The sequence below is a fragment of the Schistocerca cancellata genome, chromosome 6 (genome assembly GCF_023864275.1).
Source record: "Schistocerca cancellata isolate TAMUIC-IGC-003103 chromosome 6, iqSchCanc2.1, whole genome shotgun sequence".
Taxonomy (NCBI): domain Eukaryota; kingdom Metazoa; phylum Arthropoda; class Insecta; order Orthoptera; family Acrididae; genus Schistocerca; species Schistocerca cancellata.
Genome location: NC_064631.1, coordinates 288,951,569 through 288,970,777, shown reverse-complemented (window position 1 = coordinate 288,970,777; position 19,209 = coordinate 288,951,569). Strand labels below are relative to the sequence as shown.

General features: G+C 38.4%; 1 protein-coding gene across 1 annotated transcript in view; it reads right to left on the bottom strand.

The window, feature by feature from the left end:
* Positions 1 to 211: 211 nt before the first annotated feature.
* Positions 212 to 19,209, bottom strand: part of LOC126088294 (uncharacterized) — a 242,133-nt gene continuing 223,135 nt past the window's right edge. The window contains exons 18-21 of the mRNA XM_049906424.1: positions 13,667 to 13,765; positions 12,525 to 13,574; positions 9,299 to 9,448; positions 212 to 1,975 (exon numbers count right to left, since the gene is read on the bottom strand). Coding sequence (XP_049762381.1) covers positions 1,637 to 1,975; positions 9,299 to 9,448; positions 12,525 to 13,574; positions 13,667 to 13,765 — 1,638 coding nt within the window. The 3' untranslated portion in view covers positions 212 to 1,636. The remainder of the gene's footprint in view (positions 1,976 to 9,298; positions 9,449 to 12,524; positions 13,575 to 13,666; positions 13,766 to 19,209) is intronic.

Genomic DNA, 19,209 nt, shown 5'->3' with positions numbered 1-19,209 from the left:
AGCATATCTTAATCATCCAAGCCTTTATTTCCTTTCCTTCTGTTGTATTGTTGCCAGTAACTAAGTCTTATGAGCACTTTTTTAGTACAGATCTTTTGCTTTAATGGTGAAGAAACATCTTAAACTATTATAGTGGGACATTAACTTTCAAAAATCCTGTAAACCAAACAGTTCTTGCAAATAATAAACAAACAAATTTTTCTTTATTTATTTTGTTTATAATTTTAAAGCAACTAACTGTTGGGCTGTTGCGACTTTTGTTTATGCTGAACGAAGCCACCATAGATTGTGCTGACCTGGGGCTTTTATTTATGTTGAACTGAACAACCATAGGTATGCCAAGTAGTTTCTCACTCTATTTTTACCTTGTCACTTTTGGCTTCTGGCAGAATACAACAGAAACAAGATTATGGATGTAGGAAATTGCTTAGGCTACCATAATCACAGACACAATCAATTTTGTAGAAAATTATTGTGGAATAAGGACCCAGTTCAAGGTTGGAAACAGCCATATACTATTACACTACAACAGTCTGTTCCTTAGTAATGCAAATAGGTTCATTTCTTCTGTGGCAAGGTAGTATGTCAGAAGGGTTAGGGAAATTTTAATACAACATTGAAGTGTGGCGGTAAGCCTGCTGAAAGCAGATAACTTTTGTTTTTATTTTTTCAGTAAATTTTTATGTATTTCTGTTTGTCCAACTAGTTTCAGAACTGAGGGACGCAAACAATTGAAGACCATATTAGTCACAACCACATGTAACTTTATGGAATTTCATTCTAAGATTATAATTTGAACACTTATATGTGTAAGTATATATTGAGGAGTCCAATTTTACAGTGAATATACTTAACAGTTACTTATTTAGCTAATGCATATTACATTTTATACCATGTGTTGTGCCTGGTTCAAAAATTGTCTTTAATAATTGGAATCCAAACATTCAACATCAGGTTCTGGCTTGCCAATTGTCATAAGTATTTTCTCTGTGAATCATTAAATAAAAACTTTTACTTGTATTTTGTCTTTATTGTAATTTATATCATTTATTTAGAAACATTACAAAATATGTACATATATGATTGTTTAGTACATTATTAATACATGATATACATAATATACACGTTGTGTACTAATACACCTGTTTACAAAGGCACATAATCTTTGGAATCTTTGAGAAATAAAACAATAATATCTGTTTGGCACTTACAAACTATACTACTTCATTGATTAACAGTCTTGAATGATAGGGTATCACTGTGAAATAATGAAAGATCATCCAGAAATAAAATATATGATTTTCAGAGTTCACAGAGATTTGTCTATAAAAGGAAACCTTATGAGTGGCTAGTTATGCTTAAAGCATCTGGTCACTTTTTCACTCATTTATTTAATTACACAGAGAATGTGAAGTGATTGGAAAATTAAGTGGTCTGTGTAATTTCTATCAGTATACATGGCGAAGAAAAAGTAATACTGATGGACAGTTTATTTATGATTATACAAGTATGTCATAATCTCAGATATGAAGAGATACCATATGTAATGGTACTCAGTAAATCCATATGTTTGTGAAACATAGCGTATAAGCTTTTGTAATGTCAGTAGGATGAGTGGATTTCACAGTATTGATGTTCATTTATGTTGCAGTTGCTCCCAAAATGCGATGCTAGATTGCAAAGTCTTTGCCCTAGGCTTTTCGTTAAGAGATGGCATTGAAACTGATATAGTCTTCTGTTCCACTTGCAGTTCATTTGGAGGTGAGGATGAGAGGAAGCTGCTGTCATCTGAAGTGTATCCAGGTGTTGAGTCATCCTCCTGTCTAATCGCACTGTTCCTCTGAATGCTTCTCGGTGGAGACTGGCTCGAATCGTGTCCATGAGTGTACAAGTTTCGATCCATCTGCGCGGGCAAGTTTCGTTTGAGGCCTTCACGAAATTCTCTGGAGATACTCCTTGCTGTCAGGCTGTGTACCTATGTTCATTTTCATTGTTAGGTAATTTGACAAAGACTAGTCTCTTGTGATAAAATAACACAGTTGTATAAGTATGAATTAAAAAATTCTTCCAGACTTGGAGTGCAGTATGCTACAAATGTAAATTTGCACAATCAGTTTATATGCTTGTCTTATCAGTGCACACATTAGAATTACTACTGTCAAAAATGGAGAAACTGATTGTTGTTAGAACAGAAGAGCTTCCCATAATTTACTTACCATCTAATCAACCTATATTACATAAAATTCTTTTCTTTTCTTCTCATTCATTCATCATGTACTGTAAATTCCACCATGAAGAAGAAATTAAGGGATGTGGAGCTAGTTGAGATGTACATTTAAAAAAAATCATAGAAACACAATCTGTACACCTTATCAACAACAAACTATCACTTTAATTCTTAATACTATCTATGCTTATGCCAGACAAATTTAACCTAACAAGTTATAAGGAAAGCAGATAATGTACCTTGCGAAAAGCTGCTGCTACTGCTGCTTCGGTTATATTAAATAGCTATTCTTTATTTTCTATTGAAAGTCTAGTATTTACCTGATTACATTAGTATTTGTCAAAGAAATTAGTTGCTTACATCTGTAACAAAAGAAATCTGTCTACAACACACTAGTGCCTGTTGTGGAGCTTTACAGTGAACACTGATATTTGTCATGTAGCTAGTGGTAATTTTCAGTCCTTGAAGTTTGATAATCATTTAATTTATAGGATTGGCTAAGTTTCTTTCGAACTGGCAGGGATTCGGATTCCACAGGATGGGAAGTTCTTGTACACATTTGCATGTTCTTGGATGCTGATTTGATAATCTGAAATATATATGTGTGTAGGGGGGGTGGGGGAGGGGGGGGGGAGAGGCAATATACCAAGAAATTATTTTTGTGACAGTAATTCATCTATTTTTTTTAGTGATGGAAAATACACAGCTACAAATTTTCTGCCACATTCCTTTTTGGGGATAAACGGTTGACTGTATTTTGAATGACTAATCTTCATTTTCTTTTGCCTTTCTCTCTCCCTTGCCCCCTATTTCCTTCCTTGTATTTCTCTAAGACAAAAGGGCCGCTCAGTATATGTCTAATCAAGTTTATTTTCCCTCTTTTTATTACATCCAGTTCTTGTCTTCGCTCTTCTCAGTACCTTCCCATTTTTCACTCTATCCCTGCAACTTATTGTTGACATCCTCCACCATATTCACATCTCAAAAGCCTCTAGTCTTGCTTTGTCTTACTTCCTCAATGTCCATGTTTTAACACCATACAGGACACTCCATACGAAAGATTTTATTGGACTTTTTGTCAAATCTTTGTCCATGAAAATTCTCCTTTTCTTGCAAAATGCTCATTTTGTCATTGTTTTCCTGGTTTTAATATCTGTTCCGCTCTTCCATTCGGTTTCTACCATGTTTTGTACGTATTTACAGTTTTGCACGCGTTCTAATATTTCTCCATTCAGCAATATTTTATTTTCTCCTATTGCCATTACTTTTGATTTCTTTGTACAGATTATCATTCCATAAATCTTTCCTTTAGCTTCGATGATATCTACTACATCCTGTAATTCTTTTTCATCTGTTACTACAAGGACCATGTCACCTGCAAACCTCAAACAATACAATCTTCTTCTTCTTCTTCTTCCTCTTCCTCCTCCTCCTCCTCCTCCTCCTCCTCCTCCAATTTTTGCCTCCTTGTCATCCAGTGGGCAGTCATATTTTCTAACCACTGACTCAAGAGTGCTGGCGATAGACAGAAGCTTTATCTTAGTCCTTTTCCTAGTTCTGTCCAGTTGGTACTTTTCCTCTCACTCTCACTGATACTTTTTGGTTCAAATATAATGAATTTATAACTCTCCCTGTTTTCCAGTCAACTCTCGTTTCCTTCATTATAGTTGCAAGCTTATCCCAAGCTACATTATCAAATGCCTTTCTCATGTATAAAACATATAAACACATATATAGCTCTCTTCCCTTTTCAATAAACTTCTCTCCCAAAATTTACAAGAGTCCTACTGTATCTCTTGTTCCTGTATTTTGTTCAAAGGCAAGTTCTCTTCAGCCAGATTCTCCTCCATTACCTTTTCCAGTCTGTTATTAACGGTTCTTAACTTTACTACATGTGAAAAGAGTCAAACTGTCTTGCACTACCTGCAATTTGTGACATTTTCTATTACTGTCGCTATTGTTATATTGCCTTTCCTTTTTGTTTTAACAAGAGCACTGTTCATTCACCCATACCATGCTCACGTGAAATGGCGCTGATGGCCAAGCAGTTTAGCACTCAACAATATTAAATCCACCCACCCACCCATCAGATATTTGTTTCTTTGCTATTGGAATCATTACCATTGTCTGAAAGTCCTCTGGCCATTCACCACTGCCAAGGTAAGTAACTTCCGGAACTGTCTCAGAATTTTATAGTTCCCTTTCATTAATTTTACTTTTGACCCAGTTACATATTCATCTGCACATCACAATTTCAATACACAGAGAACTCCTCACAGATATTGAATTAATCAATGGGAAGCATTGCTGCAAACTGTTCCTGTGTTGTACAAAACTATAAATTATCAGTAAAGGTTGCTTTATGTTATGACAATTATAGGTACTAGCTTGTATGTATGTACATATGTATTTAACTGGGGACCAGAAACGACAGAGAGACTTTGCCTCCGCCGTAGCCCACAGTGGTACACAGCCCCCATAACAGGCTACAGCAATCCACTCACCCCACCACTGCCCCACTCCGAACCTAGGGTTATTATTGTGCGGTTCGGCCCCCAGAAATGTCTCATTCCAGATGAGTGTAACCCCAGTGTTTGCATGGTAGAGTAATTATGGTGTATGTGTACATGGAGACAGTGTTTCCGCAGCAATCACTGACATAGTGTAACTGAGGCAGAATAAGGGGAACCAGCTCGCATTCACTGAGGGCAGATGGAAAACCGCCCCCAAAACCAATCACAGGCTGGCCTGCACACCAGATCTCGACACTAATCCACTGGGCAGATTCATGCCAAACCGGCACGCCTTTCCGCTCGGGAAGCAGTGCATTGGACTGCAGGGCTAGCTGAGCGGGCTAGGTACTAGCAGCTTACTTATTTTATTCTTAAAGTAGTTACACAATAACACTTTACTCTAAACACAGAAAACAGCTGCTTTGAAAAGAAGTGCTGCTTTTCCAGTTATAGCCTATCGACATTTACATGAATACCCTGCAATTCACAATCAAGCACCTGGCAAAGGAAATTGTGTGCTTTATGTTTATTGAAGTACACAATTACTACTGAGAAGTGCTCTTGCTTCTTGAACAAGGGGAAACAAGTTACATGGCTCCAATAACACAGCCTCATAGCTTACAGGTACTGTAATGAACTGTATTCTGTTTCATCCACTGGGGATACAGAAATGTGACCCACATGCTTTTATGTAGGTATGTTGCAAATGGTCTTAACTAATTACTCAGCATAGAGGAAGAGCAGTTAGCCAACAACATACACACAAAGTACAATACTTATTTGTGCAAGGCTTTTGGGAGAAATACTATGAGAGGAGAGTATTTTAATCAATAGGAGGAATTTCTTGTGAAGAAATAGTTCATTAAGAGTGAAAACAACTGACTTAGAGGCACCAAAGGCATAGATTGAGTAGTCAGCTGAATAGAAATTGATAAGAAATCCAAAATTCAAAAAACATAGGCTGGGGAGGGGGCCAGAGTATGGGTGGGCAGGAAGTTGGTAGTAGGTAGGTCACTCAAAGAAAGTGCAAGATGGGCCAAGTAAAATTGTCCCAGGAAATACTTACAGTAAGACTCTAACAGCATTTTATTGTGTTCAAACTCTTTTTGGTTAGTTAAGGTTTTAATTCATAGAGAGCTCATTTTGCCACTAAGGGTTGTATTGCAGACATTTATGGATGTTTTTCCAAAACACTTCCAGTCTTAAGCTCTTGCACGAACAGTTCTGCACACAGAGACATTTTTCACAAATTGTGCTTTGCAGAACATGCAAAAAAAAAACACGGTTTTATCATGAGCACTATTTTGTGTTGCATTCAACTGGTCACTAAACACTTCTGTTCCTCTCACTCACTCACTTGAATGTCATAACACAGTATTTTGGACAGAGACGTGTGTGCAATGTCAGGTCAACCGATTAGTGCACTGAAGTTATGGTTGCAAGCATTTTCTGTGATGGGCGGTACTCCTGTTCATGAAAACGGGCCAATTCCATGTCAGGCTTATAAATATTTTATTTTTCCCACCCTGTATGCACTTTTCAATCAGTTGCCACTGTCTACTTTACTACCCCTCCCAACCATCTCCTGTCATAGATTTTTAATATTTCCTTTGTTAATATTTTAAGTAGCAAGTATCTGCATTTCTTTTGCTACCAGAATGACTTCAACAATATTTCTACTAGGTGCACTGAATGAAAATCCTTTCTCAGTGTGGGTAATACTCATAAACCAGGAAACTAACCCAAGAGAACTTGATTACATTAGTAGCTAAATTATGTAGCTTGTCTTATTGTGAAAATGTCTACGCTAATGGTATGAAGTGATTCAAAGTCAGATGGAATGAATACATAAAATCAGTAACAGATAAGAAAGGAAGGAAGATTAAACTTTAATGTCCAGTTGACAGTGAGATCAGTAGAGACAGAACACAAACTTGGATTATGAAAGGACAAGGAAGGAAATTGGTTGTGCCCTTTTCAAAGGAACCACCCCATTATTTGCCTGTAGGAGTTTAGAGAAATCACAGAAAACCAAAATCTGGAGGAAAACTAAAATATGGATGGCTGAACATGGATCTGAACCATCAAGCACCCAAGTGCAAGTCCAATAATAGAGAAGATGAATGGGAGGCTTACATTCATTGGGAGTACTCTGGATAAGATTGGTACATGTGTTAAACTGCATACAAGACACTAATGCAACCTGTTCTAGAGGTGTGCTGCACCACTTAGTAACTGTATCAAGTAAGTACAATGGCCAGATATTGGACAGATCAGAGATCCACTACCCAAATTGTAACAGACCAGTATGGTTCATATGAAAGTGTATTGGTACATAAATGAGTATTATTTTCATGAGGTGATGATTTACAGCTTCAAGTTATGCCAAGTTTTTTGGCACAAATCTACCATGTGCTCCAGATTTATATCTGAATTAACACATTGGAGTGTTGACATGATGCTTGGTAGCAGTTGTGATTTGTCATAAATCTGATTATGGTGGCATAAGGTAAGTAGCAAATAGGTTATGAATGACGATTACAAAATTTTGACTGTTTTTGTAATTACTCAGTGTGCTTCACTTTGGTCTTTATGTTGTACGTAGACAACTGAAGAGGGTCATTTTGAGACTGAAACTGATTGTGTAATAAAGTGTGTGAAAAACATCATTTTTCATAAATGAGTATCTTTGGAAGAGAGACTGGATAAGCTTAGAGAATGAGCATTATGTGATATACCTCATATACCAGTTCTGCTGTAATCATTGCACAGATTCTTATTTATTACCAACTAGCTACCCACTAGGATTACTGTCAGCTATCAAACTATGGCCAAGAGCAAAATGGACCAATCTGTGGCACAATATGCAACTGAACATAGTAAGCTTGAGTTTAATGGCTGCTCCACAAGCCAGGCCATCTGGATCCCAACCACCACCAGCGTTTTTGAACTGTGCAGATGGGAGTTACCCTTACAACATATTCTCTGCTCCTGAAATTATCCTAGCTGCAACCTACAGTACCCTACTGTCCCCCTCGCCTTCCACTGAAAAATTTCTGCCCCATCTCTCCTATCATCTCATCCGAATTCACATTCCCCCACCCTAATTGTGTGCCGCTCTTTGCCAAATATACCTCGGTCTCCTCCCCTTCTCTGCTCCCCTGCCCCCTTCACCACAGCCTCCAATGCTGCGCCTGGTAGCCTTGTCCTTCTGCCATCTAGTTCCTGAACGCTCCATCAGACAGCAATCTCCTCTCTGCCAAGCCTGCTATCCCTCCCCCTTCCTGGCCCCATTCTGGATTGCTGCTTTCATTCACCATGACAGCTGTATTCTGGTCAGAGAGGCCAGGGACAGTGGTCATGAGTGTGTGAAGTGTGCTTGCTTGTGTGAATGTGTTTACTTTTCTGAAAAAGGCTTTGGCCAAAAGCTCAATCTGTAACAGTCTTTTCATTGAGTCTGTCTACAAATGAGTGTATCATATTTACTGTGAGAAGCAGTCTACCCTTTTCATAATACTGTTGATAGTCCAACCTGGACTTTCTATTGTTTGAACCAGTATTAGAGGTAGATAGTGCAACCATTCTCCTGCTTTGATTTTATTTTATTTTCAATGCAGTGAGGCATAAAGGCACCCCTCATCCTCCTCACAGGAGCTGGTTACTTCTCAACACAGGTATCTGAGTGACCTTTCCCAATTTATCTTCCTTTTCTCCCGGAACAAGGAACTAACACTACCAAATACCAGGTGGAGTTTTTTCTACTTTTAAATGTGTCTGTTGACAGTGCTTGGTATTTCACCACCTCAAGATAAGAATCTATCTACCACTCTCTCTTTGTAACTGTACATATAATATTTCAGATTTTTTAAATTTATGCTACAGTTATCATCATCTGGAATTCCTAGATGCTACACTGTCTAGGGTGTTGTATTAAGGTACCGCATCTTCATAGCTAGAAACAATATATTATCCGATTTCCAAGCTTAAAAAAAAATTAAAATAAAAAAAAAAAAACATTATTTTCAAAGAGTTCAAAATTGTGCAAGAATCCATCGTGCAGACTTAGGAACAAAAATTAGTTTATACAGTCTGCTGTTGTGTGTGGTGTGCAAGAAATTTAAGTTTGATTGAACATAGCTATATGAGGTCCATGGGAGGCAGTGATATGTAATAAGTGTGCCTGCTAGTACTGTACATAGCTTCACATGCTGCTGTGCAAAATGACATAGATTACATGTAGAAAATTTATTTTTGCAGCGGGACCAGTCTTGTGTCGTGGGAAGCAAGTGTATCAGTATTCTGTGTCTGGAGAAGCTGTGAAAGAAGCATATTATTATGGTATATAAACGCAACTGTTTTGCAGCATCAAGAAAATTTCTTCTGTACAACCTCGTACTGTTTTTTGAGGAAAAGGTGCTGAAGCAGGACAACAGAAGTGTAACTTTATTAAAAAAGAAAAAAGCAGCAGTGTTCATTCCAGCACCACAAGTGTCTATTGAAATGACTCTCACTTTCTATGAACTGCCTTAACATCTTTATGGTGACGCAAGTAGCTAACCTCTCGCGTTGCATGATTTGGGCTTAGGTTGTGTCTTCCACTCATTGGGCCCTCCATAGGAGGGGTTGCATCTGGGGTGAGTCTCTCTGGAGTTGACGCTGTCTTCAGCTTCCCATCTGTTCGATTCCACATCGGCACAGGGCTTGGACCCTAAAAATGAAAGAGATGGGTTATATACAATATTTTCATCTCTTTTGTATGGAATTTCCACCTAACTTTCACTGTTATAAAAGTAAGCATGGAACAAAAAATAACAATTGGGAGGGTCACACTGAAAGTTATGAGCAGCCCACTATTATGAGCAATAATTTTTATTTTTTAGACCAACTATAAACATCATTTTAATCTACTGACTTTTCTGTAATTTTTCAATATAGTCCCTATTTCTCTGCATACATTTTCCTGTAATTATATAGGTCTTAAGATTCCCACAGCATATAATTCTGCTCCAGCATCTGCCCAAAGATACTGACAAAGCACTTACTGGATGCCCCCAAGTGTTAGTTTTGTGGCTGTTATTTCTCAGAACTGAAATGCTGGTAATCATTGTGAAAATGTTTTGATTAGATCATTAACTATTTCTTATCCTGCCTTTCTCAGTTGTATGTAATATCAAGTAAACAAACATTCATTTCTTAAAGCTGTTAAAGCTGAAATTTCATATGTCAGAAAGCAGAAGAACTACAGATAAACAGGAAAAAGAACTCACGTAGGCCAGCATCTACGAAGTTTACTGCTAAAGATGCCTTGCCAATAATAAAGACGAAACATGTATGGCAAGAAAAAATTGTTTTATTTAGTTGTGATTAGACAGTTCTAAAGCAATAATCATCAACACAATTTTTGGTTAGGCTTTACTGTGACTGTTACTGATACGAAACAATACAGTAAGTTTACTGTTACCAGAACTGTTAATTTGTTTCCACAACATTTTTCGAATGTTTAAACCTCCATCAGCAGATGGATTTATATGAATTAATATGGCATGTACATGTTGTGTTACGAATTTGGAGTAACCTGTGGCACTGGCCTGTAGATAAAAATAAGACACTATTTCAGTCCATAACTCGCAGTTTTATGGAGGTCTTTGACTGAAAGGATGAACAATATTATAAGTTTGAAAGTAAAATACAATAAAAATAAAAATCCCTCTATGGAGGTATTTTTATTGTATTAATCCAAAGTCGTAACACAACATTCACCTGCCATGTAAATCCACCTGATGACAGAGGTTTAAACCTTTGAAACACTTGCAGAAATATATAAACAGTGACTGGTAACAGTAAACTTATTGTTTTATTCAACAGTTGGACTATGGTGAGGGTGTCCTAATTTTCACCACCATGACAACATGTTATTGTGCTGCAGGATGTTCTTAACGTAACGTTTTCTAGATGTAGAGCCATGTCATGTTGTAAACTAACTATCATGGCTCGAATAAATCCGATATTTCGGCCACAGTTTGAGACTGAGGGGAAGGCCATGGCAGCAGCTATGGCCAGAACAGCAGTTTCATTCATCCAGTGGCAGTTATTGTAAACATGATGCAGATCTATGCCCAGAAAACTTTCATTTTATCAGACTGTGGCCACAGACTCCTATGCACTTGCATCACAATGATTTCCCAAGGCATTTATCATGCAATGTGTGGAGGAGTTTCAAAAGTGTCTCGATGTAGCAGACAGCATTAACTGTCCACCCAGGTTCTTGAAAATTGACCATTGTGGAACTATCCGTAACCCACAAGTTGCTCATAATATTCCCAGTAGACTGTACTGTCGTCACTTTCTTTTTTGATTGTAGCTGCAAATGGTTCTTTTCTGTATTCTAGTGTTTTGTTTTGGGGTCATAATGATGCAACTAGCTATCATAACTTGCCGCAATATTCTTCAGAAAATTTACTCTTGTCAAACTGCCTGGCAGATTAAAACTGTATGCTGGACCAGTACCCGAATCTGGGTCCTTTCCCTTTTGCGAGCAAGTGCTCTACCAGCTGAGCTATCTGAGCACAAAACATGATCCACCACTTTTGCCAGTACTCCATCTCCCACCTTCGCAACATGACAGAAGTTCTCTCGCATAAATAGTGAGACTATCATTCGTGGAAGAAAGGATACTGTGGAGACATGGCTTAGCCACAACCTTGAAGGTTGGTTTCAGAATGAAGTTTCAGTTCAGTGCAGTACATTGCAGAGTGAAAATTTATTCTGGAATTATTCACTTAGTTTCAGAAGCTCTGAAGAAAGTTTTGGATGATGGTTCATTTCTAAACTTTGTGGTCTTTGGACACAAACTTTTCAGTATTCCAAGCTTTGAGTTATTTCTACAGCGGAATATGCCCTATTGTAAGTATTATTGTGATTTCACTGACAATGACAGTTTGTCTTTTTCAATGAATTCATCAACTTTCTCCTTGTTGCATAGCGGGCATTTTGAGAGCAATCACTATGAGCTGATCATGGATGCTTATGTTCCCATCTTTGAAGTATGTGATCCGTCTCCTAACACTGCTGACATCCAGGCATCCCTCTCAGTACGCATGATGGAGTTGGAAATGAATTTAGATAGTACGGTAGATTTTACCTCATTAGGAAGGAAATTGGTGCCAGACATTTTGCAATTTTAGCCTAAGGCTATACAAAAGTAGTTAATGACCTTACAATGTGTCAACACATTTTATAGAGTTTCTAGATTATGATAAAGCAATCATTGAAATTGTTGATCCAACAAATGGTTTGCACACAAGTTTCAGTATCATTCTCTTGCGCATAATTTTCACTATGATTCTCTTAACATTTTTGCAGGTACTCCAGTTTTCTTAGACTTTTCCTTATACGATGTTTTCAGCATTCAAAGTCAGTGCTCATCCAGTACTCTGTTTCTGACTGATGTTAATACGTACTGGAAAATCATACCAGTATTGGCATGAGGAAAGATAACTCAACATATTATAGAAGCACAGAGCAGTGTATTGGCACAAAAACAAGAGATAATTGAAAGTATTATAGAACCATAGAGTAGTGTATTGGCACATAAACAAGAACTGGAGAAAATCTCACAGATTTATTCTCATGCACACACACGCACTGTGTACACCCTCCCTCTCTCCCTCTCTCTCTCTCTCTCTCTCTCTCTCTCTCTCTCTCTCTACAGAACTGCCATCATGCTTCACAGTGATTTTGTATTTCTGGCACATACAACAAACAATGAAAGAAACAGTTCTTACCTTGACTGAACAAGCTGATGAGTCACTCTCATGCATTCCTTGGAACTGTTTGGCTAATCGTTTCACTGATGGCAAGAGATTGTAGACTTCACTATCTGATGAATTAATACTGCCTTCACTTGTTACCGACATCGTATCTTGTTTACATGATGAACATAAATGTCGTTCTTTCATTGCTTGTCTAAATGTATTATTTACGTCGCTTTCACTGTTATCTGATGCTGTGCTAACAGTTATTTCTGGACTTTTGTTCACAATCTCAATATGTGAAACTGTCTCACTGATATTTGTTTTCAAGTGGACTATATCAATGTTTCCTTCTGTTCTTGGTTTTGGCACTGGTTTAACATTTCGTTTGCTGTGTCCATTTTGGATAGTTTGTTGTGGTGTTTCAGATGTCACTTTATTTTCCTTTGGGTTGCTGCTGTTGTTTATTTGATAATTATGAGCACCTGTTCTCATTTTAACATTTCCATTCTGTTTTGTATTGTCATTGTGTTGAACAAAAGTCCCTGCTGTCTCATGAATTTTATGTTTTACTTCAACAGTGTTATCAAGCCCTCTTGTTCCATTAATATTATTATTGTCTGAAACACTTATATTTGAAATTTTATTCTTAATTCCTCCATTTTGTCTTAAGCTGTTTATCTCTTGTATGTATGATTCTCCAACATCTTTCTGTGTACTGTGTGTGTTGCTGCTCTCCTGGCGATTCATACTTGAAACCTTAGTTTTCACAATCCTGTTCTGTCGTAAACTGTTTATATCATCTTCATATGTCTCAACATTATTCACAGTTTTTCCATTCAGGTCTTCTTTTGTTTTTGTTTTGCTAATCTCTTGAAGGTAAATTTCTGCAATTTTTGGTCTCATTTCAATTTTATTAGTATTGATACTTCTGCTTTTGCCATCATTTTTCACATTTTCAATTTTATGTAAATTGTTGGAATTGTCTGACATTACAGCCTCTGCATTTTTCATCCAGAGTTGTTCAGTTTCATTGATGACACTCTGCCAGCGAGCAATTTCACTTATCACTGTTCCAGGAGCCTGCAACAAATGGTTTGCTATGAGAACAAGCTAAAAAAAAATGTGGCGTACAATGTTATATTTACATATAAAACGAGAGATGTGAGACTCACCGGAATTTCAGGATCACTCTCATAGTTAACAGAACTCTTTCTGTCCGATACTGGAACCTTCTCAGTGTTATTATGAGGTGCCTCCTCCTTGACACTTACCTGTAAAAATCATTTATATTACTCTTGGAAGGCTACGTCTAGCGAATAGCTATCTTTTTCTTTTGTTTGTTTGCTTTTTTCATTACAAGAGTAAGATTAAGACAGGCTTAATCCAAACTGTGATGGAAATTCAAACAATGCTTCAACCAAACTCATGTTTAGTACAGTGTGAGGCAACAATACAGGGAAAAAATAGATTGCCACTTACCCTAAAGACAACACATTAAGTTGCCGACAGGCACAGTTAAAAGACACTTATGCATTAGCTTTCAGCCACAGCCTTCATGAGAAAAAGAAAGAGAAACGCACACACACTCATTCATACAAGCAAGTGCACCTCACACTCACATGATCGCCATCTCTGGCAGCTTGGACCAGAATCCAGTGGTGTGTGTGTGTGTGTGTGTGTGTGTGTGTGAGAGAGAGACATCTCACTCAGGTGTTGAGAGGGGTCCACATATTGTGACGTTAAGGGGGGACAAAGATGAAAGCGGAGATGTCAGAGCAGTAGGTCAAAGACAGTATAGTGATAAGCACTATGGCAGCTTCAGCCTAGAAGAGATAGAAGGATAAGAGTGTGAAGTAAATATGGATTAAGAGGGAGAGAAATGAAAAGTTGAGAAAATAGTGCAAGTTAAGGCGCGCACACACACACACACACACACACACACACACACACACACACAGAGAGAGAGAGAGAGAGAGAGAGAGAGAGAGAGAGAGGAGGAGGGGGGGAAGTGAGGATAACTGCAGGAGGATGGTGGGATGCAAACAGATATCGGAAGGCAAGTTCCCATTTTCCGATTTCAAGAAAATCCAAATGGCCTGTGTGTTGTAGCATGAGTCAGTCTGTACAGTACGCTCAGCAATAAAGTACCGGATATCCACAAGACGGATAGGTCTTCTGTTTGCATTCAGTGTTTAGCTGGTTTAGTGGTGGTAATTCCTACATATTGGACAAAGAGTAAAGGAAGTGACAGTTCTGAAAGCTAATTACAGTTTTTTTCTACTTCAAGCTGTCTATTGGCAGTACTTGGAATTTCACATCCTAAGTATAAGTACTGTCTTCCTGTGTATTTTTAGTTTTCTCAAGGTGGATTTTTCTTTTTTTACCGTTTAAATGTGTATTCCCCCCCTCCCCAAGAACCATGGACCTTGCCATTGGTGGGGAGGCTTGCATGCCTCAGCGATACAGATGGCCGTGCAACCACAACGGAGGGGTATCTGTTGAGAGGCCAGACAAACATGTGGTTCCTGAAGAGGGGCAGCAGCCTTTTTAGTAGTTGCAGGGGCAACAGTCTGGATGATTGACTGATCTGACCTTGTAACACTAACCAAAACGGCCTTGCTGTGCTGGTACTGCGAGCGGCTGAAAGCAAGGGGAAACTACAGCCGTAATTTTTCCCGAGGGCATGCAGCTTTACTGTATGGTTAAATGATGATGGCGTCCTCCTGGGTAAAATATTCCGAAGGTAAAATAGTCCCCCATTCGGATCTCCGGGCGGGGACTACTCAGGAGGACGTCATTATCAGGAGAAAGAAAACTGGCGTTCTACGGATCGGAGCATGGAATGTCAGATCCCTTAATCGAGCAGGTAGGTTAGAAAATTTATAAAGGGAAATGGATAGGTTAAAGTTGGATGTAGTAGGAATTACTGAAGTTCGCTGGCAGGAGGAACAAGACTTTTGGTCAGGCAAATACAGGGTTATAAATACAAAATCAAATAGGGGTAATGCAGGAGTCGGTTTAATAGTGAATAACAAAATAGGAGTGCAGGTAAGCTACTGCAAACAGCATAGTGAACGCATTATTGTGGCCAAGATAGACATGAAGCCCACGCCTACTACAATAGTACAAGTTTATATGAAGAAATGTATGATGAAATATAAGAAATTATTCAGATAGTGAAGGGAGACGAAAATTTAATAGTCATGGGTGTCTGGAATTTGGTAGTGGGAAAAAGGGAGTGAAGGAAACGTAGTAGGTGAATATGGATTGGGGCTAAGAAATGAAAGAGGAAGCCGCCTGGTAGAATTTTGCACAGAGCACAACTTAATCATAGCTAACACTTGGTTCAAGAATCATGATAGAAGGTTGTATACGTGGAAGAAGCCTGGAGATAGATTATATAATGGTAAGACAGAGATTTAGGAACCAGGTTTTAAATTGTAAGACATTTCCAGGGGCAGATGTGGACTCTGACCACAATCTATTGGTTATGACCTGTAGATTAAAACTGAAGAAACTGCAAAAAGGTGGGAACTTAAGGAGATGGGACCTGGATAAACTGAAAGAACCAGAGGTTGTACAGAGTTTCAGGGAGAGCATAAGGGAACAATTGACAGGAATGGGGGAAAGAAATATAGTAGAAGAAGAATGGGCAACTTTGAGGGATGAAGTAGTGAAGGCAGCATAGGATCAAGTAGGTAAAAAGACGAGGGCTAGTAGAAATCCTTGGGTAACAGAAGAAATATTGAATTTAATTGATGAAAGGAGAAAATATAAAAATGCAGTAAATGAAGCAGGCAAAATGGAATACAAAGGTCTCAAAAATGATATTGACAGAGGCTAAGCAGGAATGGCTAGCGGACAAATGTAAGGATGTAGAGGCGTATATCACCAGGGGTAAGATAGATACTGCCTACAGGAAAATTAAAGAGACCTTTGGAGAAAAGAGAACCACTTGTATGAATATCAAGAGCTCAGATGGAAACACAGTTCTAAGCAAAGAAGGGAAAGCAGAAAGGTGGAAGGAGTATATAGAGGGTGTATACCAGGGTGCCGTAATTGAGGACAATATTATGGAAATGGAAGAGGATGTAGATGAATATGAAATGGGAGATACGATACTGCGTGAAGAGTTTGACAGAGCACTGAAAGACCTGAGTCGAATCAAGGCCCCGGGAGTAGACAACATTCCATTAGAACTACTGACGACCTTGGAAGAGCCAGTCCTGACGAAACTCTACCATCTGGTGAGCAAGATGTATGAGACAGGCGAAATACCCTCAGACTTCAAGAAGAATATAATAATTCCAATCCCAAAGAAAGCAGGTGCTGACAGATGTGAAAATTACCAAACAATCAGTTTAATAAGTCACGGATGCAAAATGCTAACGCGAATTCTTTACAGACAAATGGAAAAACCGGTAGACGCTGACCTTGGGGAAGATCAGGTTGGATTCCGTAGAAATATTGGAACACGTGAGGCAATACTGACCCTATGACTTGTCTTAGAAGCTAGATTAAGGAAAGGCAAACCTACGTTTCTAGCATTTGTAGACTTAGAGAAAGCTTTTGACAATGTTGACTGGAATACTCTCTTTCAAATTCTGAAGGTGTCAGGGGTAAAATACATGGAGCGAAAGGCTATTTACAATTTGTACAGAAACCAGATGGCAGTTATAAGAGTCGAGGGACATGAAAGGGAAGCAGTGGTTGGGAAGGGAGTGAGACAGGGTTGTAGCCTCTCCCCGATGTTATTCAATTTCTATATTGAGCAAGCAGTGAAGGAAACAAAAGAAAACTTTGGAGTAGGTATTAAAATCCATGGAGAAGAAATGAAAACTTTGAGGTTCGCTGATGACAGTGTAATTCTGTCAGAGACAGCAAAGGACTTGGAAGAGCAGTTGAACGGAATGGATGGTGTCTTGAAGGGAGGATATAAGATGAATATCAACAAAAGCAAAACGAGGATAATGGAATGTAGTCGAATTAAGTCAGGTGATGCTGAGGATATTAGATTAGGAAATGTAACACTTAAAGTAGTAAAGGAGTTTTGCTATTTGGGGAGCAAAATAACTGATGATGGTCGAAGTAGAGAGGATATAAAATGTAGACTGGCAATGGCGAGGAAAGTGTTTCTGAAGAAGAGAAAATTTTTAACATCGAGTATACATGTAAATGTCAGGAAGTCGTTTCTGAAAGTATTTGTATGGAGCGTAGCTATGTATGGAAGTGAAACATGGACAATAACTAGTTTGGACAAGAAGAGAATAGAAGCTTTCGAAATGTGGTGCTACAGAAGAATGCTGAAGATTAGATGGGTAGATCATATAACTAATGAGGAGGTATTGAATAGGATTGGGGAGAAAAGAAGTTTGTGACACAACTTGACTAGAAGAAGTGATTGGTTGGTAGGACATGTTCAGAGGCATCAAGGGATCACCAGTTTAGTATTGGAGGGAAGCGTAGAGGATAAAAATCGTTGAGGGAGACCAAGAGATGAATACACTAAGCAGATTCAGAAGGATGTAGGTTGCAGTAGGTACTGGGAGATGAAGAAGCTTGCACAGGATAGTGTAGCATGGAGAGCTGCATCAAACCAGTCTCAGGACTGAAGACCACAACAACAACAAATGTGTATTGTGATTTATGACACTAGGAGTAACGACTGACACAACTTTAAATTTTGCCCTACATGTTTAAAAAAATCTTAATTCATCACAGATGTTTAATTACTTTTCAGCACAAACTTCTTTGATCTACCTGTGTGTTTCTCGTATCTTCCTATGTTCTTCATAAAGGTGTCGTAAAAGAGAGGGAAATCAACATGTTCCGACAGACAATAAAGAGAGTTTCTCCAGTAGAGCCACCAAAATTATTGTGTTGATGTAATAACTTTCAGAGATTTAGGTCATTTGATCATGGAACGAGAGGAAAACTTAACATACACAAAGAACTATATTTTTTGCAATGGACTCAAACTGTACAATCCCATTGCTCAGGAACTGGAAGGGAGAAACAAAACTAACATTTTGAAAATGGAAGTTAAAGCAAACCTCTCAAATAATACAAACTATAAAATAAAAGATCACTTAAATAACACAAAGAAGGGACTGGAAAAAATTAAAAAAAAACTATACATCTCTGTTTTTCCACAATACAGGATGTTACAAAAATGTATGGCCAAACTTTCAGGAAACATTCCTCACACACAAAGAAAGAAAATATGTTATGTGGACATGTGTCTGGAAATGCTTACTTTCCATGTTAGAGCTCATTTTATTACTTCTCTTCAAATCACATTAATCATGGAATGGAAACACACAGCAACAGAACGTACCAGTGTGACTTCAAAAACTTTGTTACAGGAAATGTTCAAAATGTCCTCCGTTAGCGAGGATACATGCATCCACCCTCCGTCGCATGGAATCCCTGATTGTGCTGATGCAGCCCTGGAGAATGGTGTATTGTATCACAGCCGTCCACAATACGAGCACGAAGAGTCTCTACATTTGGTACCGGGGTTGCATAGACAAGAGCTTTCAAATGCCCCCATAAATGAAAGTCAAGAGGGTTGAGGTCAGGAGAGCGTGGAGGCCATGGAATTGGTCCGCTTGTACCAATCCATCGGTCACCGAATCTGTTGTTGAGAAGCGTATGAACACTTCGACTGAAATGTGCAGGAGCTCCATCATGCATGAACCACATGTTGTGTCGT